At 39.8% G+C, this 24,521-nt stretch overlaps 1 protein-coding gene across 6 annotated transcripts in view; it reads right to left on the bottom strand.

Annotated features, from left to right (window-relative positions):
- The window catches only part of ATP8A2 (ATPase phospholipid transporting 8A2), a 325,416-nt gene that overhangs the window by 154,531 nt on the left and 146,364 nt on the right, over positions 1–24,521 (bottom strand). For all 6 annotated transcript variants that reach the window (XM_017831596.1, XM_017831595.1, XM_017831597.1 and 3 more), the window contains one exon: positions 2,169–2,352. In XM_017831596.1, the coding sequence (XP_017687085.1) occupies positions 2,169–2,352 (184 nt within the window). The remainder of the gene's footprint in view (positions 1–2,168; positions 2,353–24,521) is intronic.

Below are 24,521 nucleotides of genomic sequence, written 5' to 3'. Positions count from 1 at the left end.
CTCTGGATTAAGATGATAAAGCTAGTTACTGAGGAAAAAAGTTATTAAAGTCTATTACCGTCTCACTAAACAGTTAGATCATTTGATTTGGGAATTCTCTAAATAGAGATCACTGGTACAATTTCATTTAAAGGGAAAAGGATGATTCAAACAGATGCTCCTTGCACCTGTGGAAGCTATTTGGAGCGGAGTCAGACCTAAGCTGGCTTTTTATTTTTGTTTGGTTTATGCTTTGATTCTCCCTGGAATCCCGAATGAGCCTATATAGAGACTTTCTCTTCTATAAGTGCCTACTTCTGGCACCACTGCATTTGAAATACCATTTGAACATGAGATGCTACATTAGAGTGGTCGTCTTAAATTACTCAATAAGAACATACTCTGCCTTCAAGGCATGCACATACAGTAACACTTTAGTGGGAGTTATATGTCTTTGCTGAAAGAAACATACTCCACGGAGATCGAGTTTTTCTTTTGAACACTTTTTTTTTTAAGCCCACATTACCACACAGTATTAGTCTCCCTTACAAGAGGGATTTCTTTATATGTTTTCTAATCAGAAAAGCACTTCTACACAATCACAAAAAATACAGTTCCACAGTGTTTTAGTGATTTTTGAAAGGTACAATTCTGTGCTGGTGGGACCAGCTTTTATTTCATATGGAACTAAAAAGATTAATTCCTATGTTCAGTAACTCACTAACTGGACTTTAAACCAAAAGCAACTTCCACATTCTAACACTAAACCAAAATACAGGGGTTTTTGTTAATGCAGAAGCAACACATGAACATGGAATTACTTCTCCAGATTTAATGCTACTGCAACACAAAAGTAATTCAGTGTGTAGGGTCTTCCATGGATAAACTCTCACTGCTTACGCTTAGTTATTAAAATAAAAGTAATAAATTATCTGAGGAAGTCAAAGTAAAGAGCATTCAATTAAATTATACAGCAAAAGCAACATATAATCCTCAGAAATTAAAAATGAAAAAGTCATTACAAGATACCATGGACAATGATTTTGGCAGTCCCTATAATGCTATACATTTGAAATAGGTAACTCTTTATGACAGAGTAAGTACTTGACAGAATTGCCTAAAATTCTCAAGATAAATTTGGTGAAAGGTCTCAGTTATTCAAACCTGATACTGTGTGTGCTTCATCTGACTGCAGTACAGAGCAGCAATTCGAGAGTGCCACTTTGCTTCTCAGCAGGGTTAACACAATAAACAGTTATGTGTGCAAACAGCACTTATCCAAACCTTTTTAAAACATCACCTGCTACTGAAACTATCAAAAGATGGTAGTATTTCATGTCACTTGGTAGAACAAATCTGCCTACACCCTGCCAGAAGGGAATATTAGCTGAAGTTCACAGATCACTGAAGAGACAGTGGATTGATCTCTCTTCCATCAGCTCCATCTGTTTTTGCCCTTCATCAGTCTCAAACACATACACAGAGCACTTCAGCTGTAAATAGTATTAAGAGGATGTCCAGCAACTGAAGCATCTCCTTCCTTTCTTCTGTTTTTTTTAAAGTCTTTATTCCACATCTTAGTTTTTCAGTAATACAATAAAAAAGGCAAAAAGGCTTTTAACTCTCCTTTTTAGCTCAAGTAATCAGTGCTGAATTGGATGGAATAGTTTGGGAGCACTCACCAAATAACAATCAAAATAACATACGTAAAATGAAAACACTGTACAGCCCTCTAGAACTGTGACCAATTCTTGGATGCATCACAGGAGTGAGTGGAATAAAAATAAAGGAGGAAACACCTCTAAGAACTGCCAAACAGCCAAACTCTCACACACCTGGTTATAAGCCCTACTCGTAGTAAGAGAAAAGAGCTTGCAACAAGACAGATAAGTTACTTAAAAGCATATTAACACAAGCACCACAGAAAGTGCTTCCCCCGATTACTCAAGAACCAAGATACTGCACAGCTATTAGGAGGAAGCTAAAACTTTGAAGAGAGGTAGAGCTTTGCACTGAAGAACGCAAAACAATAACAAATTCCCAAAATACGTTTTAGACAAGGTGCCTGGAAAAGGAAACAAGCAGAGATGCTTCTAGTTTGAAGGGGAGAAGAAGCCATCAAGCTCTACATTGCTGCACAGTGCATTTCTGACAAGATGATATGGCAGTCGCTCCTTTTTGCATCTGACCTGTGCAATGGCATAATCCGAGCAATTGGTTGCCTGCATGCCCTCATTGCCACTGATCCCCACTCCAACGTGAGCTGTCTGGATCATTCCTACGTCATTGGCACCATCCCCAATGGCAAGTGTTATGGCATTGACGTGTTTCTTGACCATGTCTACTATTTCGGACTTCTGCAGAGGAGATACTCTGAAAAGGAAAGAAAAAGGTGTCAGTTTCTCACATGCTAAGCTATGTGCCTTTCCCAAAAAGACAGCTGTAATCTACATTAAGAAATAATCAAAGGGCAGTTGCTGGGAAGTTTCTTTATTCAACAACTAACTACGCTTCAGAACTTGTGCCAAACTATTTCAGAAGGAAAAAGTAGCTTTAAAAATAGTTTCACATTCTACTTGCTCATATTTGATGCAAAAGATACCAAACTGATACTAAAGATTTCAAAGTTTTGTTTTCTTTCCACAGCACCTCCTAATACTCTCTGACATACACCAGTGATGCTATATTGCAACACTGGAGATGTGAGTTTCGTCTTCAGCTATGACAGTTTCCAGATTAACAGTGCAGGCTTCCCTGTCTGCTATCAACACTGCATCACTATCCAGGAGAAGAAAGACCACTAATACACACAGAGACATTTTCAATGGTTTGGCGAAAGGTACCGCAGGCTTACCTTATTATTAAACCAGTTCTGTTTAATCTCTTTATTAGTGATCTCAGTAAGGGGATCGACGACACCCTCAGTCAGTTTGCAGAAAACACCAAGTTCGGTGAGAGTGTTGATCTACTCAAAGGGAGGAAGGCTCTGCAGAGGGATCTGGACAGGCTGGATTGATGGGCTGAGACCAATTGTATGAGGCTCAACAAGGCCAAGCACTTTGTCCTGCACTTGGGCCACAATAGCCCCCTGCAGTGCTGCAAGCTGGGGGAAGAGTGTTGGAAAGCTGTCCAGCAAAAAAGGACTGGGGGTATTGGTTGACAATGGCTGAATATGAGCCAGCAGTGTGTCCAAGTGGACAAGGAGGTCAATGGCATCCTGGCTTGTACCACCAATAGTGTGGCCAGCAGGACCAGGGCAGTGATGGTTTCCCTGTACCCAGCACTGGTGAGGCCACACCTTGAGTCCTGTGTTCAGTTTTGCGCTCCTCACCATGAAGACATTGAGGTGCTGGATAAAGTCCAGAGAAGGGCAATGAAGCTGGTGAAGGGGCTGGAGCACAAGTCTTAGAAGGAGCAGCTGGGGGAGTTGTGGTTTTTCAGCCTGGAGAAAAGGAGGCTTGCGACAGGGTAACACACCCTGTCACTCTCTACAGCCATCACCAAGATGGTGGCAAGGTGGGGGTCTCCTGCACCAGGTAAAAAGTGATAATGACAAGAAGAAATGGCCTCAAGTTGTGTCAGGGAAGGTTTAGTTTGGATATTAGGAAAAATTTCTTCAGGGAAAGGGTTGACAAGCAAATGGTGGAGTCACCATCCCTGGAAGTATTTAAAAAGCATGTAGATGTGGCACTTAGAGCCATGGCTTAGTGGTGGACTTGTCAGTGTTAGGATGATCTTGAAGGTCTCTTCTAACCTAAATGATTCTATTCCCTCCTCCAGCTTAGCTTCCCATTTGCCAGGCCATCTTTCCAATCTCATACTATGCACATAGAATCTATCAGAAAGCATAAGGCCACCTCCTAATCTCACACAGGCCTTGTGTGCTGGTGCAACTCTGACTTCAGTGATAACGTTACTCAATTCCAACTCAAAACCAAAAGGCTGACTCCATGACATCTGAATATTCTTATCAAATTTATTGGCAGTTACTTTAACCTGATCCTTCTCTCATTTTATATCAGTTTCAAGTCAACAAAAATTCACGGAATTCAAAAGAGTTGAGCTAGTCTAAACCACACAAAAGTGGAAAAATACTCAGGACTAGATTTCTAAATTAAATAAGACACCCAAAATGCCCTTTTGTCATGGACAAGGTGGATCAGGTTACCAAATCATGAGGTATTGTGGAAATACCTATGCATAGATTAAACATTTCCATTCTAACCCGATCTGTACAAACAACTCTAATTCCTTTCCCCATGACTTTTACTTATAGTTCCAAATCATTTTATATTTCCTTAAATACAGCTTTAGACAAAACTTCTCCACATCTCAAGTCAGTCACATATCACTCCAGAAAAAGAATGTAACTGATATCTAAAAGCTTTACTATTAAAATAAGGGGAAAACGGGGAGCTTGGGGAATAGGGGAGACAGAGGGTTTTTTACACGGCATTTTTTCTAGAGGCTATTTCCTGTGCGAGCAACTTACACAGTCCTTGAATACACCCAACTGGATTACTGCTGATCAAAAAAAGCAGAGCTATCTTGTTCAGCATTATGTTTTATGGCCTTGATTTTGTTTAGTAAATACCTAAATATGTATTTTATTAGTAAATCACTCTTAAAATAACTTGATGGGTAATTTGGGGAAAAAGAAATTTGCTGGGCTGAAACTTCATATGTGAATTAAACCACCTGAGAAGCCTAGCAGCTGTCCTGTTCCTAAAAGCCGAATACAGGAAAAAGTTGACTGAGTCATAAAATTTACTTAATACCATTGGATAGATTTATGAAGAACTCTGTTACCTGGCAGTGAAAACACCACTGGGCACTATAGAGGCCCAGTTAAATTACTAACACAAAACCCCAATGCACTTACCAACCCAGGGTGTATGAAAGGTGTTGGTTTGTAATTATAAAGCAGTTCTATCATCCACACACTCTCCTCCCTCTCCCCCCAATATTCACACAATAAAATACTGAAGTATGGAGCAAGGACTTCAAGTCACAAAACGTGCGCTCCAGAGGGACATGGAGCCAGTTCTGCAGGGCTTGGATTGATAAGCACACAGACCCTCCTTACCAGCCCCAGGGACACCTCCAGTGCACAGGACCATATACATTTGGCAGTCCCCTCTTGCAATTATTCTTCACAGCAGAGTATTATGCATATCTGCTAACACCCTTTTCAGACATACACATCTCTCGGAAGCTCAGTTTCTGTTCACTTCTCAGTTATGTAGCAACAGAAATAGCTAAGAAGCTCCCTAGTTTCAAAAAGGCTTAAAGGAGCATGGGAAGGAAAAAGGACAGAACGTGAACAGCATCTCTGATTCTGTAGTTTAAACAGACACTTCAGACATGACCAAAATGTGGCAGAGATGCTGAAGCTTGTTCCAGTGCAGTTTAGCTGGGACAGGTCAAACAAGCTAACACAGCCTGTATTCACTCCTGTGCCTGCAGTGTAGTTTTTAAGTGAACTTTGCCATTAATGACAATTGTGACAATGATTACTTGGCAAGTCAGTGGAATGTCTCTATAGAAATGCATTTATCTACTACTAATTAATGTACACAGAGTATGCTTTAACTGTCTTGACCAAATTAAATTTAATTATACCCACAGTTATATAACACTCAGTTAATGTTTAACATCCCTATTTGCCTAGTAAGACTAAAGAAACTACCAGAAACACTACATATGCATTTTAAATGCCACAAATATTTATGCACTTGGTTTAAGAAGATGAAATCTAAGACAAGACTTCAGCACAAAGTGTTACTTCATTATAGTTGTTTCTTCTAAAAAGCAGCTTTTTAGTAAGCATCCTCTTTGACACTTTCCCCATCAAATACAGCCCACGACTCCAGAGAATACATTTTGCTGCACACAGTACATTAACTACAGAAGTTGCAAATTGAGATGGCTACTGATTTCCTGAGGGGTTTTACACCCCTCCTCCTTCAACTCACTCTCTCAGCCTCCAAACCTCTTCTGCTCCTAATAATCTGTTTGGTACCAACGCACTGCATTAGATAACATTAATCCCCTTAGCCAGATGATCAGAGCTGTGGTCCAATTCTCCACATTTGGTAAGCTGTCTACATGAATGACTGAAGATTACAGCACAGGATACTATTAACGTGCAGCTTCCCCCAGGTGATATCTTGGAAGGGGAGGAGGAATAGCCAAGTTCACAAAGATTGCAGACAAATGTATAAGTTCAAAGTAAAAAGTGCACAAAAAGAACTAACTATTTGGAAAAAAAAATTCTGCAGTGACAGGCAACTATTGGTACTTATGATTTGATGGAACATCCCTGGCTTTCACAGCAGAGCTCACTGTAGCAATATCAGGATATATGCCTTGCCTTGATATACACTCAAGTATGAATTAAGCTGTGAATAAAACATCAGTTGCGTTCAAATCATCTGCTTACTCATGTACTCACTCACTGATCAGACAGCAATGCTTCTTATAAAGGTTCTTCAAGTGCAACTCAAGAGTTCACTGGAAATATTTGTTTATACTGAAGTTATTTTTATTACCTCTGCTGAAAAATATGTTTTCCAACAGATACAATCGACTTCTTGTAGACTGGTTGTCTCTTTTACACATACTCCAGGGAAAAAAAAGTCAAGTTTCAAGAACCACAACTGTAGCTGCCAGATCGAGTCTTCAGATTCTTGCTCAAACTGCTTCCCTGACAATCTGAATTTAACCTACTCAGGCTGCAGAGAGCCTGAGCTCAAGACTTCACCTTTATAAAGTGTTTAGCATTCAACATCCAGCTTTGCAATATAAAGTGTTCACAGATGATGGAAGGGATATATGAAGCTAAGTGTCAGCCATACAACAGTTCTGGTCCTCGCCCACCTCTGGGACTTTCTTCCAGTAGCCTTGCTCTTGAAAGAGTAAAAGCTAATACAGAAAAATAGAAGGTTCTCTTTGGACTCAAACCTGCTTAGTCTTTATCAGCACCTTTAACAGATTAACACAGAAAGGAGCTTCCATCCTGAAGGGATGACTAATGCCTTCATACCACATCACTTCATCTGGAATGGGACAGGTGGAAGCAAGAGAGGGCACAAAGAAGTATATCTTGTGAAGAAACTGGGAAAGAAATACAGCCCAGAGACAGGGATTCTCAGGAAGATATGGACCTAACTATCCTTAGATCACTTAAATTCATACGGAAACAGTGGAAGGCGGCAAGGGGGCAAGTACTTTTCAGATAACGAAGTACTACATTGTTACTCTCAGTAAATACTTAAAAGTCCCTCTTGAACTTAGAGGAAGCTCATGAAGAAACAGCACAGGGCACAGCACAGAACAGTAACACAGATGGTTTCCACAGAGGATGTTTTAAGTGGTTTCCCACTGACTTCTGCAGAGCAGCGCCAAATGGCTTTAAACATTTAGTCTGCATTTACTTCTTAAGCCTGAGTACAAATGTTTATGAGCAAACTTCTTACCTGATATGTTTTGCCTGTTCAGAACAATTCTACTTAGACGGTTTAGTCTTAGGTAGTCCTGTAAGGAGCAGGGAGCTGGACTCTATCATCATTATGGGTCCCTTCAAACTTGAGATATTCTGTGATTTGACTCAGCATTTTGCTGGGAGGTTTGGTCAGCCTTACTTTATTTTTTTAAGAGAGTTTAAACAAGATGAAAATCTTCCAATTTTTTTCATCATGAATACTTTACGGGACAACCAGAGTAATTAATAAATTCGGTCATAATACAGTGAAAGGTTTCACCAAGCAAAAAACAAAACAAAACAAAACAAAACCAACAGCCCACCCTATAAACCAACAGTGAAGTGATATTTTAAAAATAAGTATCAAACATTCTATTTAGAAACTCATTTCAGTACCAAAATTTTTTAAAACCCAAAAAGTAAGTAGAAGCAAAACATGCAAACAGCCATTTTAACCCAGCAAAGCAATGCAATAGAGCTTTAATTTTTAATGTACTTCAACTGATTTAAAACAATCAACTCCTTTACTGCATACTTTCTGCAATCTGGCAAGGCAGCTATCCCTCTTATTCCCAGACTATATCTAATACACCAAGACAGATGCAGTCACACATGAGATGGGAAGGATGCAATCAGCACAAATAGCCCTATATCACATTGGTCAGCTACACACCACATGCTACTGTCAGCAAGAAGTGATGAACAGTTTCTTAATTCTGTCCCTTTGTGTATCTGTATTTATTGCAGTTACAGACACATGACAGCAACTGAAAATAATACTTTTCACACAAGGTCCTTAAACTACAGCTGCTTAAACTGCAGACATTTTGAAGTATACAGAACTAAACCACAGATCAGAAATAGAAATGCAGTATTTTGGAAAATAATTATTTATTGCATTCAAGTCTAAAGGACCAAATGAAGACAGGGTTCTGATAGAGAACTAGCAACTGCAACTATCAACTCTTTATAAAGGAGACATGATCAATAAAGAACAAAACAAGTGAACTCTATTAGAATCCTTTTATCTATAAGATATAGGCATAAAAAAGAGTAGGTTATAAGAGATCAGTTTATATCTAGCCCATCTTACAAGGACCATGAAGAGACAAGCTCTTCCACACCTAAGCAAGGCAGAGTTTGACACTTAGTCTCAGCCACGTCCTCTGTTCTGTCTACATGTATTGGTTTTTGGGGGGACTTGTTTGTGTCCTCTCCACCAAAAAAAAAGAGACTAAGACATTTCTGTTGAAGACTGCATACATTGAACACCCCCAATTCAATACAAAATTAAAAATTAAGACATTCTTACCCACATTTTAAATTTTTAATGTTTATTTGTGCAAAGAGGAAGGCAAAAAAGGAAGCTGTTTCAAGTGCTACCTTCTTCAGCTTCCATGCTGTAACAGGTACAAACAAAGGCATTAATGTCTTTAACATGAAACGTGAATGTGATACTCTACTTCCTTGAAATGCCTTGTTAATGCAACACAAAAGGCCCTTAAGAGTCTACTCTTTATTGCAGTGAACATGATTTTACCCTATTCCATCAATAAATACACTAGTACTTCAAAAAGCTCAGTGACCTCATCTTCAGAAAAGGCAGATGAGAGACAGCCCAGAAAGCTGACAGCTATCAATACTGTCACATAAGTGTATGCATTGGTTCCCAGAAAAATAAGCAAGATAAATTAACACGAACAGTAATGCTCAGAAAGAAAGAAACGTTACAATGGCATCACATTTAGTAGTTCTTAATTACAGTGATTTATCCTGACATACACCAGGATGCAGATCTCAACCATGTGTCATCCAAACAAGGGTTAGGCTTGAATTGCAGTCATCGTGCTCTTGAGATATCTTGGATAGACTTCTGTGAAACCCATACAGAAGAAAAGTGAACAAAAGCACAAACACGTCACACTGACTCAAAATGTGCATCACATTGAATGCTTTATATTTACTAATTGCTCTGAAATTCCTTCCCCTGCTGACAACTTTCATAGGGGGTGGCTCTGGTGCAGTACAGAGAGCCAGCACAACTCCGGAGACAGTACTGAGTGAAATGATGGATAATTTAACATCCATAAAAAAGCACCAAGGGCACTTGATGCATCCAACTACATTTATGTGTTTTCAATGAAGACATCTCTATCTTCACTTATCATGCCACTTTTTTTTTTTTAATAGTCAATGGAAAGAAACAGTTATAGAGTGCAATTCATCTGGCTTTAGACATGTACTTTCAGGTTGTAGTTCATCTCCTCTTAAAAATGCCCTTTTCAATAACTCATTTGCCATTCACAGTTGCCACTGAAATGATCTCCAGAGGACAAGGGTTAGGAAATAGTCTCTTTATAAGCAGGATTCAATGTATTAAACAGTGTGATATAATACACAACACTTCAGTGAACACAAGGTTAAATTTCAAGTCAGCATCTTCTTCCTCTTTGATATCCCTCCCTGCATGTTTCTGTCTTGATTGCCCTTCCTCCAGCCTGCTTTACAGAGCAATGGTTAAATAGGAAAAATCTAGTTTGGAAAACAAGTTATTTGCAAAGGGACGAGTTGGCATAAGCACAGTGTTGAATGAGAGACTATTTTGCATTTTTAACTATAATGGTCACTAGTGGCAACACATATAATAAATTTTTAAAGTGAAATTAATGTATCAAATTGATTTTGGACTTCCGTCACCTCAAGCTGATTAGGGCACATTCATTTCCATGCTAATCAGCCTGAGCAGCTCTCACACAACACAGAAATCTGCCTTTTTCTAATGACAGAGCAAAAAAATTTCAATCTGCAAAACATACATATTAGTGCCTTTATAACCTTGAAGGCATGCACAGAGAGCAAGCACACGTGTTTCACAGAGCAGAGCAGTTTACAGAATTTTGCAACACATGGTGAGATTAAGTGACAATTAACACTGTGTCCATTAATAAGCACATCAGCCCATTTATCAAGGCTCTGCCCTGCAGTAAAGCCAAAAGACCCAATGGAATCATGCAGAGCGAAACTGCATGATTTATTTTTCACCCCTTCTATGAAATGTTTCCTGGAATTTAATGTAAGAATACATATAAGCGATCAACTTGCAATTACATGTTACTGTTAAAAAGCCTAGGATTTCTGAATTACATGCTCCTGGAACAGATAAACAGACACAATCTGGAGCAGGGTATCTTAGTCAGTAATTATGGTCACAGGGCTGCAATCATGTGGAGGACCCACTATTCAAAGTGAAAGTACCTCATTGGTGAAAACGTGAAATTTTCAATTTCAGAGTTACCAGTATACCTGAAAAATCAGGGTCATCGTGTATCAGGGAAGAAAGGTGGGGTCCCAAAATTTTCATTACAACAACACCAAAATGCAAGTTATTTCCCATCCTTTCCTGAAGTTCAGTCTATTTAACAAGAACAAAACGCCTACAAGCAAAGTCCCTAAATCATTAACACTTAGAAAAAACAAAACCCTGAACTTCTACTTTCCATAATCTCTCCACAGCTGAGGAAGCTGAGTACCAGAGTGTTCCTACTAAGATTAAAAATAAAAATTCAGAAACAATTTTTATATAAAAAAGACAATGACAACTGAAAGTCTGACTGAGATCAGCTCAGTCTTGGTCAACTATTAAATCTGTGCTCTGTCCAAAGCCAGGTTAGGTATTAACTTACAGGAGAACATTCACAGCATTCTCACAGCTCCCAAACACAAGCTGAAAAAAAGGATCTTAACATTAACCTCTAACGTCAGATTCAATACAAGCAATACTGCTCTAGAATATTACTGCTTTCTTTTTCCTCCTTCCCCTCCTCATGCTTTTCTTAGCGAAGTCAGTTATACACTAAGTTCATGATTAAATCAAAGCATTAAAGTACAGCATATAGGGGTAAAGGGGTGCTTTCGTACTCATCAGCCACCACCTCTACTATAAGTTAATATGACCAAATTTACATCAAGAAGATATATTAACAGTATCTCTACACATAACCACCCACTAACATGGCCATATTCTAGGGCACCTGTAACCCTCAAACATATCCATATCTTGTTTGAGGTGTGGAAATGTCCTGTGGCTTATGAAAACAACTTTGATTAATAGTAGCTGCCTCTGTAACAGCAAAACAGAAAAACAGCAGAGTGAATACAACTATATTGGTCCCTTGCACCTCTGTTTGTCAAGCACCTTTCAAGTGTGAGGACTCTGTTGCAGAGAAGAGCACATGAACTAAAGCCATATACGCTGTCACACGAAGCCTAAGTACACCACTTGCTGTAACAACGTTGGCAACTGTTGGGCAAGAAGAGGCCAACCTAGTCCGGTCTCACCTCTGCCAAGCTGCTTGAGCGGACTGCCCCCAGAAGTTTGTGCAAGCATTTTGGTGCAGTCCAGGTAGAGTCAGAGAGTACTTCAACAGCACAGGATGAACACACAGAGTCCAGTGTTCATGCTTGCTTCTTACTGCTCTTATTAACAGTGTATATATGCAGAGCCTGAAGTGCCTCACACACAAGGAGAAGCCTCACAAAACACAATTTCCTCTGTTTTCCCAAACTTTCACTGACTTTAGAATTATGCCTTGTCATAGTTTGAAACTGGCCCCCCCCCCCCGAGAGTTCAGGGGCTCAGAGGTGATTGGGTGCCAGGGAAGTGTTCCCTGGAGAGCCAATCGCCACTCATGTTGTTCACTTCTGCTGAAAAATCATATATCACAGCACCGGAAGCTGCTGGCACTGTTTTTTTTCTGTTGGTGTCTGCTGGGTGTAGGTGGAGAAGGCCAGGGGGTGGCTGGGCTCCTTCTTTCCCCCTTCAGGGGGGAAGGGGAGCCCTGCAGCCCCCAACTCTGCCTAGGCCAGAGTTAGAGACAGCATTTAGAGTGTTTGTGAGGGACGCAACTCACAGCACCTGAGGTGAGAGAGGCAGGCTTTGCAGCCAAGCCCTCTCCCCCCTCCTTTCTGCAGTTAAGCTGTGGAGGGGGGCTTCTTTTCTTTCCCTCCACTGTAAAGTGGAGGAAAGGCTCAGCATTGAAGCTGAGCCAAGAGACGGGCCAGAGGAGGAGGCTTGGCACTCAGGAGAAGAATCCCAGGCAAAAGTGGAGACGGGCCAAGAGCTTGGGAGTTGCCCTGCCAAAGATGACTGGGGGCAACCGAAAACTGACTCAGACGACACTTGATAAGCTGAACTACACTGCAGCAGCCTATGAACCGAGGTATGAGACTGAGAAAGAGAGATCACACAGCAGACTGAGGAGAAAGGACTCAAAGCTACTTTCTTGGACTTTGTGAGGAGGAAAAACTGCAGCAAACAGCTGAAGGTTGGTTAGGGAGTGTTCAGGGGCCCAGAACACTCCCACGAGAGAAAGACTGCAGTTTTGGATTTTTGTGGTGGCTCAAACCACCACAGTTAAGAATACAGAACTAGGAGACAAGTCTTCACAATGTCAGACATTTGCATCTTTACAGAGAGGATGCAAAATGCTGCAGCTCCATGTGTTTGATAATACACATGCCCATGTCTCACAGGACATGCTTAGTTAATACTAAGTAATTGCTGCCAGGATAGATCGTGCTTTCCACCACCCCTTCTATATAAGGGAATAAAGACAGACATACGAACAATTATACATAAGGAGCTTTGAAACAGCATAGAGAAAATCAGTGCATTTAAGTTAATCTTTTCCTGAAAGCTAGCAGAAGGACATTGCCTAAAGGACCTTCTTTCCTGGAGAGAAAACCAGCTTTGAAACATTTCAGGGGGCATTATAAGGAGCCCTTTCCTATTAACTAGTGGTCTTTTAAGGTGAACTGTTGGGCAAATGAGAGGCAGTATGAAGTACCAGTGCATTACTGGGGACAGAGAAGAGCAGATTTCTTCCACATACACTTCTGTACCATATGTACTCTTAGAAGAGAAGTGTCCTCTCACTGCTACAATGATTTTTAAGCACTGGCCTGCTTCAGACCATTAGTGCCAAAGTAATGCTGAATTTGAGTATATCCAAGTCATTAGTGCCAAGGAAATTTGAAGTATCAGACAGAGCTACCTTATTATTGCTAATGTAACACTTAGATCACCCATAGCCTCAGCTACAACTGGAAGAGCTGAATGAGCCAGACCACATGAAACATCTCGTTAAAAAGATACCATGGAAATTGAGACAAAAAAGGAATTGCTAGAAGTCAAACTGTATTCACTGACACTCTTCATGACTCAAACCAGATTAGAAGTAAAACACCTGGAAGGAAAAACAATGAGTTGCCCAGTGCTGAAAAACAGTCTCTAAAGGAAATAGGAAAGCAGCTTTTTTGAGTTAGATAGGATACTCTCCACATGTACCAGAGCATATCAGTAAGGCTAAGTTGATGCTTTCCTTTTTAAACCCAGCCATGAAAAGCAAGACAAGACATTTTACAGTAATTTCTGTCTAGAGAAAGGCTTATATCTGATGCATGCTCACCTGACTCAGTAATACAGCTTTTATAGCAGCATGTAGTCAACTGTCAATTTACACAGTAAATTTTAGTCTATCTTTTTGTTACAAGCTAAGACTTGGAAGCTTAAGTTCACTTACATCTGTTTACTAGATATCAGAAGTTGATAATTTTATATATTTTACATACTGTCAAAATTCAAATAACAGCAATTCATTTTTAAATACAACACCAAAAAATCCTATAGCCAAACAGGTATTGAGGTACAAAGTGAATCTCACATTCAAATATGAACTGGTAACTGGAAAGCAAGATCTTAAGACACATTGCAGAAGCTGAACACAGATGTGATAATGCGAAAAGTGCTCATGCTCAACAGACTCAGACATACAACAAATGCCTTCTACAAGCTAGTCTACACTGCAGGATACAAGGTACATAGATACCATCTTCAAATAGACTGTGCCGGAGAGCCTGGGGGGGAAGAGATGGGGGCAATGCACAAGAGACTGATCTCAAGCCTCTTAAAATCAGATGTGCCAATTGTTTTAGTGACGGTAACTGTGTATGGGAATCCACCACAGGAGTTCTCATTGCACAGTTTGTACTCTAACCACCAAAGAAGCCATCAGCACACATCTTCTAGGCACTGTATTTTCTTAAACTAAGTTTTAAAAAGTGATTACACTGTGTATACATCTACACAGTTCTATACACCCTATTTCTCCAAACAGGTTGGAGTAGCCTTGCCAGAAGTTTGCTGGCAGTGATGTGCAAGGTATAATCAAAGGTTTCTACCACAAGATTCCAGGAGGCCACAGCAACTCTAATCTAATCTTGAAAGTGTGCAAAACACTCATTTCATGAAGATGGAGAGAGATTTTATGAGCAACTCTCCCAGAAGTATAACGGAAAAACATCAAGATCACAAACTACTAATAGCCTTACACTCACACTTGATTGTGACTTAAAAATCAAAGCTAACAATTTAGATTACAAAAAAACTTCTATAAAAACAGACCAAATGCCAAAAGTAAATTACTAAATCTTCTGAATGTAAAAAAAATTCCGAACTATTTACATGAAACAAAATAACTGCTTACTCTCTCCATGCACTCGAGTATAATAGTACTGCAGAGACCCTGATATTTAGTTTTTAGGAGCACAGATTTTATTCATATTCACATTGTTCATATCCAGTACAAATAATACCCCAAACACAAGCCAATACGTTGAAGCAAGGCACAGCAATTAGCCCAAGTGAGGATCCAAACATTTTAACATATTTGAGACATAACTAATACAACATTCTTTCTATAGAATATAGTTCACAGGAACAAGGTCAAATATTCAGTGTCCAATTGGCAATGATCAGAGGTACCATGAGATTCCATCCTGCTCAACATCATCAGTAACCCAGATGCTGACAAAAGGGATACCCCTCAGCAAGTCCACAGATGATGCTGAACTAGGGGGACTAAATTACAAAAAATCAAAGGGCTTTTATTGAAAGGACCCTTCAGAAATTCAGGGACTGAGCCAACATCCTCATGGAGTTCAGACAGAGAAAGGCAAAGCTCAACATCTCAGAGAAGAATAACCCCATGTACCAGTGCAGGTTTGGAAATGGTCATCCCATAACGTGGTTATGGTGGGCATCAGGTTCAATGTGAGTCAAAAGTGCACAATTAGTGTGACTGAGACACATCACATACTAGGTAGTGACTCAGGACACAGGAGTGACCAGGATAAAGACACAAGTTATTATCAGCCCTCTCCTCAGCACAGGAGAGACAAAATCGATAGTACATCCAGGTTTTGAGCCCAAGTTGGAAAGAGGGGAGAGAAAGTTAGAGTCCAGCAGAGAATTCCTAAGATGGTCAGGGGTCTAAAATATATAACCTGTAAGAGGAGGTCGTGTCATTTGGGCTTGTGCTGTTAAGAGGCAGTTTTTAACAAGAGTTGCTAAACTACTACTGCATAACTACTGAAAAATCAGGGTCATCGTGTATCAAGGAAGAAAGGTGAGCTACCTCAAGTCTCCTGTTGCATCAAAAATGAAACAAGGGCCAATGGCCACAGATTGCAAACAGGGACAGTTAGGAGGGGTATTATGGATGTTTCAAGAAGGTGTCAAGCAATGGAAAAGGTTTGTCAGAAAGGTTGCAGAACCTCTGTCCAAAAGCTCAACTACAAGAATTTATGGCAAACATGATTGTAGATGACAACCCTGCCTTGAGTGACAGGTTGGACTAGGTCTCCAGAGGTCTCTTCCACCTAGACTGTTCTATACCTGACGTAGTAGTTTAGTTGCAATGTAGGCACTTCCCTAGTAAAAGACTGAAATGGTCCCTGAAGAGGGTTCCCATGTGGTTATGTCAACAGCAAGGCCTGGATTTCAAACAAGTACACTTAGCACACATGCTGCCTTGTGTGCTAAAGGTCTCCAGTGAGCCAGCATAACTGGGCACTGCAGTAGAGAAGTGACCTCATCTCCTTCCCCTACACGTAGTCATCATCCCATGTTATTGGAGCATCTTCCCCAGGTAAACAGTCCTCTCCTTCTAGCCTTGCCTTTTTCTCATCCATCAGCACTTCAAACTCTTCTCACCATCACATCATCCCCTTTCTTTTGCCTGAATAACCCACTGGTACTGAAGTTATATAAATAACCTTGTGCATAATTTCCTTACTTGAAATTTTTGTATTTTAACAGTGGATACATCAGACTTGGCAACTTTTAAGTTAACAGCTCTTTGGGTAGACACTATAAAATTTTTTGGTTATTTTTATGCCACAGACTTTTCAGTTAAAAAAATACATCTGGCATAAAAGCCAATCCATCAAAAGAAATAAACATATCTCCTGAGAAAGCTAGACAGCCAGTGTAGACTCAACAGAAACTACTCTGATCCAGCAAAAAATTTCCACGTGGGAAAGACTGCTTCCAAGAAGGTCAGCTCTCAAAGACTTAGATCTTTAACTCTCCACGTTACTATTTCCAAATCCAGCAAAAATTAACATTTTCATCTCATTAGTTCATAATGTCTGATCATACCCTACTTCTCAGAGAAATACACTGTAGTAATAGACATTTCTAGTTTCTTTCCCTCACCTTTGCTAGATAAAAAGAAAGTGAGAACTAGATCTAATTCTCCTAATTTAAGAAACTGAGTAGGAATAAGTAGTAGAACTGAAAACTGACCATTAGCCTGATTTCTCTAATACAGTTGCTATGAAAGTTAAACATATATATTAGAGTTGGAATCTTCCTAAAATGTATTTGCAAAGAAGTTTGACCAAAGACAGAGGTTTTAAGAAAAACCTTTTTCAGTTGCACTGGACGATAATTATCATAGTCAATGCTAATTTCTACAATAAGATTTCCCAGCCTTTTATATCTGAGACACACTTTTATTCTTCTCTGTCCCTTCCTGAGCTTGACTACTTATCTGTGACATTTATAAAACAGCATAAGTAGGACGTTAGGAAAGCCACAGATGGCTTTAAGTGGCTCTTTACTCAATTTAGTAGCTGACAGTAATTACTACAAACCCAGTCAAAAAATTAATCCTTCCATTGAATTTAATGAGGCTCGAATAAGGTCTGGATGATTAGTCAGTCCTCTGTAGAACTCAGTTCTCCCAGTAAGTTCACCTTAAAAAGTTTCCGAGGGAAGTTACATCCACATGTCAGCCACAAATCATGAATATTTAGCAACTGTCTTTGCATTACTACTCCCAGTACATCGTGAAGCAGTAGATAAAGAAATCAACTCTGTTGTGCATGCTAACAAATGAATGAATCAAGCAAACCACCACAAGAGCCACCGAGTCCTCTCCCCATCTGTAGCCTTCACACAGTTGCAAAAGACTAAATGAATTAAAATTTCAAAAAGAGGAGGGAAGCTGGAATAATTGCTAGTACAAACAGGCTCGCTTTCATATATATGTGGGTCAACAGCTCAAAGCAGCCACGGTCATACTGTTTACTCTCCTTTTGACATAAAAGCCTTTTCCTCGATGAACAGCTCTTAATACAGAAATATCTAAATGTATGCTAATGCCTAACAGAGCAGTAACTTCCTTTGATTGATTCAACAGTACCGAAAGTACCAGGAAAAAAGATCAAACCAAGTATTATACAAACAACCCATGTCTTCAATATGGTATGTGTCAGCATGAAAGCTGAAAGGAGTTGAACAAGCCAGCTACTAATGTCTTGCTTGGTTCTGAAAGTGGCAGCGTTCTTAAGTGCTTGCAGATAAAAGTGTTTTTCTCAAGTTGTGACATCAATTTACAGAGCTCTGTAATATAATGAAAGTGCTTTGATTTAACACGATTTATGAAGCAAAGGCACTTCTGGTGTCTTCAGAGAAAGCATAGGAATTTACAATAAACACAAGATAATTAACTAATTTTGCAGTCAGTTACTCTCCTGAAATCATAATTAGAGAAAACAAACATGACCTCTCTCTTCACTTTTTATGCTGCTTAAAATTCCTTCTTCTGTCTTCCATTTCACTAACTCACCTTTCCCTCAACATCCTTTCACCGGAGAGCTTCCAGTGACAAACTCCTCTGGCATAACTTTAGTGAAGACATTTTCAACTTTCCACTAGTCCCAACACCCCGTTTCTTCACAAAGCTGCTGTAGTGTTTACAGAAGAACACTAAGACATACAAAAATAAATCTGAACCAATGGTGTACGACTCTTTCAAGTGTGCCACAAGTAGTACAAACTCTGGCTACAATGCATTACGTTTTACCCTCCCAGGTTCAGCACAATTTCTTTTTTTTTCCCTCCTCTGTTATGGGTACTCTATAATTTGAAGTTATTTGACTGCTAGAAAAACAAATCTCTGGTTACATTTAACTGACCATGTCCCAGATGCATGAAAAACAAAAGATTAAACAAATTGTTTCTTTAGGTACTGACAGATGACTAAGTCTCCTTCTGTGGACAGGGATAAAGTTAGACAAGATGAAGACATTTACCTCTGAATAACTGATGGAAGAAATAACAGGAACAGTGTTTAGAAACCAAGATCCACAGAAAGATATTAAAGCTCTTAGAGAGCATCCAAAAGAGGGCAACAAAGATGGTGAAGGGCCTTGAGGGGAAGCCGTATGAGGAGCAGTTGAGGTCACTGGGTCTGTTCAGCCTGGAGAAGAGGAGACTGAGGGGAGACCTCATTGCAGTCTACAACTTCCTTGTGAGGAGAAGAGGAGGGGCAGGCATTGATCTTCTCTGTGATGACCAGTGACAGGACACAAGGGAATGGCCTGAAGTTGTGTCAGGGGAGGTTTAGGTTAGATACCAGAAAAAGGTTCTTTCCCCAGAGGATGGTTGGGTACTGGAACAGACTCCCCAGGGAAGTGGTCACAGCACAAAGCCTGACAGAGTTCAAGAAACATTTAGACAATGCTCTCGGGCACATGGGGTGACTCTTGGGGATGGTCCTGTGAAGGGCTAAGAGCTGGACTCAATCCTTGTGGGTCCCTTCCAACTCAGCATACTTTCTGACCCTGTGATTCTTCAAGTGGCACAGCAGGAGATGGGTGGTATACCTTACCTAAACCTGATCTCAGGGGCAAAAAAAATTAGCTATGGTTTTAAACTCCCACAGTCTAAAGAGGACACTTAGCTCTTCATGTGGTACTTTAAATATACACACCAAAGCTAGTCCTTAAAAGAATTTACACATATGGAGGCCTGTTTCATGCATCTCAGACAAATTCAGGCATGATAGCTACTCATCTGTCTCAGTCCTGGCCTTACGTTGGACGTAACTATCTAGAAGCCATATGTTTACATACCTTCAACACATCAATAAGGAAATTGCTCAGCTGTGTCCAAGAAGGCAACAACTTTATAAACCCACAAAATATAAACAACAACACTCCCCATTATGCAAACACATAAATCCACTGCATATCAACATTTTTGGCAGGCAGCTCTTCTCTCTCAATCATATAAAATATAATATAATGGCCAGTCTTCGCGAGCGAAGATTTGGGAAAGGTCATTAACCCTTCGAGCCTGCGCAGTGGATTTTTTAGGTGAGACACAGCTTGCGCTGAACTGAGCCCACCCTTTAATCCTGAGGTTCATCTGCCGGGGCCGAGCAAGCTTGGACAGTGGCAGTGAGGGTCTCAGGACGTAGGTTTGTTTAGAGTGACCTTCTCTTAGATGGATTGCCACACAGGGCTGACGAGCTCCATCTGCCCGGGGGGCTGGGAATCGAACCCGGGTCGCAGCGGTGAGAGTCCTGCACCCTAACCACTAGACCACCAAAAAGAAGTCAAAAAAAAAAACCAAACAGGAGGCAGGGAAGAAAAAAAATGTTCAAGTCCTTTCAAACAAGGACCCTCTATCTGAAAAAGGCAACTAAAAGTCGATATCCTGGAGGCGTACTTGATGGGGAGGAAGGGGAGAAGAAAAGTAGCCAGGGTATGATTATCCATAATGTCTTCAAATGCAGAACTTGATGAATTGACAAAGAAATTACCGGGCAGATTAAAAAGCAAAAGGAAATATTTCCTCTGCACAGTTCATAACACATTCTGCCCATCTTGAGATTATAGACAAATATCTAATTGAGATTAGAGTTTAAACACACTCAGAAAGAAAGATTTAAAAATTATGAACAAAAAACAGTCAATGAAGAATTATGAAACCAAGATGAAGACATAGCTGCTGGCAACAGAAGTTTCATTCACTACCTATACACACATTCCCAAGGCAGTGACTACTGGTCACTGTTTGAAATAAACTGGATTAGACTGGGTCTGGTCCAACACTGACCACTGCAATTAATATAGGAAAACAGGTTTAAGATCATTAGCTGAAAACTAGAGCAAATATAAGTTTCTATATGGTTTTACCACTAGTCAAAGAACAGTTATACTGCATTATTATCCATTAAGTTTGGAGATAACCTACTAAAAACCTCTTGGAAAAGAAAAGCTACGATCCAGTTCACCTAATTCTAGAACTGCCGTGAACTGGATAACAATTTGTGCAGTGAAACATAATACACTGTCATGAACAGCCTGCCTTTCTACAAGTTTTTCACCACTGACAATATATAAAAATTTGAAAAAATTGCAGAATAGCTCAGACATCCAAGAAATTCTGAAAAGTTTCAGTATTTATGAACATTGAGAATTCAAGTTTATTTTTCCACTCTCATTGCCTGTGTCTTTCTGAGAAGGGAGGTGTTCACAAAAGAGAAAAGCCAACCTTTTAATGAACATTATGGATTCATCTGCTATGATCTCCTTACCTCAGATTTTGCCTTTTCTGTATCTGGCAGAGTCTAAGTGAGTTATTACACTTCTGTAATAACAGACTTCGTGTTGCAGGGTCCCTTTCAATATTGTTCTGTTCTAGGCTTAAGTAACTCTTCGGTTTTTGTAAATGGCATACCTGAAGGCTGCAGCAACCTTTAAGAATCAAATCTTATGACGGGATAATACAGATCTTCACAAAAATATCCCAAGATAACAATTTCTAACTGAATAATCAGTTGCAAAGAAAATGAAAGGATCTAATTTCATTTCATTGTGTACATACCACAGTTTCTTCTTTACTTTACCTGTGAGAGACAAAAAGAACATGCAACAGCAATGGCATGTTTTAGAATATTCAGCTTTTAACAGACTTCAATCATTAGTACTGAGGAAATCCCCTAAAGATATGAGAAGCATAGGATAAAAATAAGAAAGCACAGCTACTACTGTTCCTAAAATGTCAGACAGCTAACAAGGAGAATCAACTTCTTCCACACACTTCAGTATTTACTGATATGTCTGTTCCTTTGCTTCTTTGGTGGCAGTTGTCTTAAATGCCTAATTGAGCTAATGCACTTTGAGAAGGCAAAGCAAACAGGAAACCTAAAGGGATAGAGAGGTCCCAAGGAGCTCTCACCAGGAAAGGATAACAAAGATCTAATTACAATAAGATTCCCCCTCCCCACACAAGGACTCAGACACCATGTACACGCAAGCAGAAACTCAATATTTCTCCTTAACCATTCTTGAGTCATCCTTTAAGATAAAAAGCCATCCCAAAATTGGCAAAAACATTAAACCAGTATTTTTCCAAAGTATATTCATCTCAGCTAATGCCTTTATTCTTACTTGAAGTGAACATGAACAGCAAATGCATGTGCTCACGTGATCAGATGAAGGAGAGGAGTCACCCCTTCAGGAGAGAAGAATGAGAGGGCAGAAGTTTTGGTACTACCAAGCAGAGGATAATCAGAACACGTGGTCCTGCAAGTGTCTCAATATTAACTGTACTACAGGTGTTTTATAACAAAATGTTGGGCACCACTGTTGGGCAGAACTGAAAGACTTTGAGATCAGTCTAGCTACACTGGTTTGGGTGATTGCATCCACTCATCACTCTGTTTGAATAGATGTCAAAGGGCTCTTCAATCCATAGAGGATACAACAAAATTTGCATCAGACAAACTAGCTTTTCCTCCTTTGCTAGTGTTTTGCTTGACAGAAGGTCCTCAGCCTTATTACCAACGTTCTAAACAGAGAATACTTGCTGGAAACAACCAATTATTCAATTGAAGGATATTTTTTCTTATGCTACACATATTTACTAAAAGGCAAAAGAACCTGAGAGAAGCTTTGCTTTCAACACAGCACTACAAAAGGCAGCCAAAGTTTACTGCTTCCTGAACATAGGAAATAAATACTCTTCTCAGTGTTCCAGAATCCCAAGGAAGCCTCCAGCTGTGAAATAAGGCAACTTGATGAGTTCTGCAAGAAATGTACCAATTAACACACATTTCATCAAGTACAACATTAACATGTTGAGATCAGTTTTGTCCAGATAATTTTTCTCCTGTTCCTGAAAGAGATCTCTGAAGTTTCCTCAAACCAAGCTGTCAGCACAAAAGAAGACCTTCTAAAAGGGCAATACATCTAATGCCACAGCAAGCCTATAAACTGCTTTGGCGCATCCATGTTCCAGTGATGTTTGATGTCTCCTGAAATCCCGTTCCACTCCCACTACAAGTTCTTACTACTGAAAACAAAGAAATTGATAGAAATCAAAGTTTCTCTCAAAGTTTAAGTAAAGGAAACCACACCAGTCTCAAAGGGATTAAAATATGGAGAAGTCAGTTTGATCCAGAGAATGGAATGATCACAAAAGAAAGTGATTATTCCCACTGTAAAGTTTACACCAGATTTTGGCTGGATTCCTGCTCACATTTCTTTAATTATGCCTGTATAAACAGAACTATTACACATCCAAATCAGTATCATCTATAATTTAGGAAAGAGATGTCTGGAAAAAAAAAATTTCTCGTTAATGAAACAGTATTTTACAAAGGGTCACTGAAAGAATGCAAAGTCATCTCCACCAAGCAGCTGAACCTCACAGAGCTGCAGGGTTCGGTGAGAATGACCTAAGCTCCAAGCACGTTAATACAGAGTCAGCTTCCTTCTCAGCATCCTGTCAATACCACCAGGGGCTGGTCTTATTTCATTTACATATGCCATAAAAATCTTTCCTGGAAAAGAATATTATATTACCGCATGCAGATTTTTAACCAGGAAGCTGAACTTGAGGACAGCACTCATGAGACTCAGCTCTTTAAAAAAACCCAACAAAAAAAAGCAACCAAAAAAAAAAACCCAGACCAAAAAAGCATATCTTGCAGGGAAGGAAAAAAGAATAAAGCAGCCATTAAGTTAGCAGACATTTCTTCTGCACTTTTTTTTTTTAAACATTTTCTGTTCATAAAGACAGTAAATATCTGCATCAAGGGGAAAGAAAATATGCATTAGTGTAGCAGTGCCATCTGTTTATTCTGGTACATGAATGAATAAGTTAACACCAGCATTCCTTACTGCACCAGTGTCCTGTCAGACAGCTGCTCTGCCAGGAGCCTCCACTCTCAATGTCTGCAAAAGCTAAGCATGATATCCCAGCCAGTTTAGTCCTTGGGCCCCTCCTGGAAGATCCTGTTAATTATGCCAAGGTCTGTTAAAGTTATGTACAGAGTTCTCTTAATACGTGTCTACTCAGCTAAGACTACTAGCACTCCAATACTTTTGGTTTGTCAGGTCTCCAAATGAAACAAATGAAAACCACTGGAGAGATACCAAGTGTCCCCACACTCCTGCAGGAATGGATTTAACACTACTGAATTACCCAACAAAATGCTGTAAAGAAATATAGGCTTTCTATTTCCTAATGCACAGTATCACTGGATGCCCATAATGCCTGTTTGGACACAATTACTCTCCCATATGCTCCTACTGACTTGACACTACCATCTACAACAGTGATTTATGCAGCTGGTGTCAAGAAGTTCATTATCTCCACAGATGGAGCAGCAGGCTTTCAGACTACTAGAAGCCTATGCCCCAGGGTTGAAGTGGACACAAGAAGCTGAAGAGTTGAGAAAAGTACAGTATGATATGAAAGGAAAAGGAATGCAAAGGGAAAGGCCAAAGAAGGTGAGAAAGTAGGTACTGGAAGCCTCTAAGATACACATACCCAAAGCAGGAACTGAAACATCTACAGTTGCCACTGTTCAGGAAAAACTCAAAGACAAGCTGAGGGGCCTTTGTGAGAAGGAAAAGA

Source organism: Lepidothrix coronata, unplaced genomic scaffold, assembly GCF_001604755.1.
Source record: "Lepidothrix coronata isolate B3197 unplaced genomic scaffold, Lepidothrix_coronata-1.0 Scaffold193, whole genome shotgun sequence".
Classification (NCBI taxonomy): Eukaryota; Metazoa; Chordata; class Aves; order Passeriformes; family Pipridae; genus Lepidothrix; species Lepidothrix coronata.
This window is presented reverse-complemented; position numbering and strand designations above follow the sequence as displayed.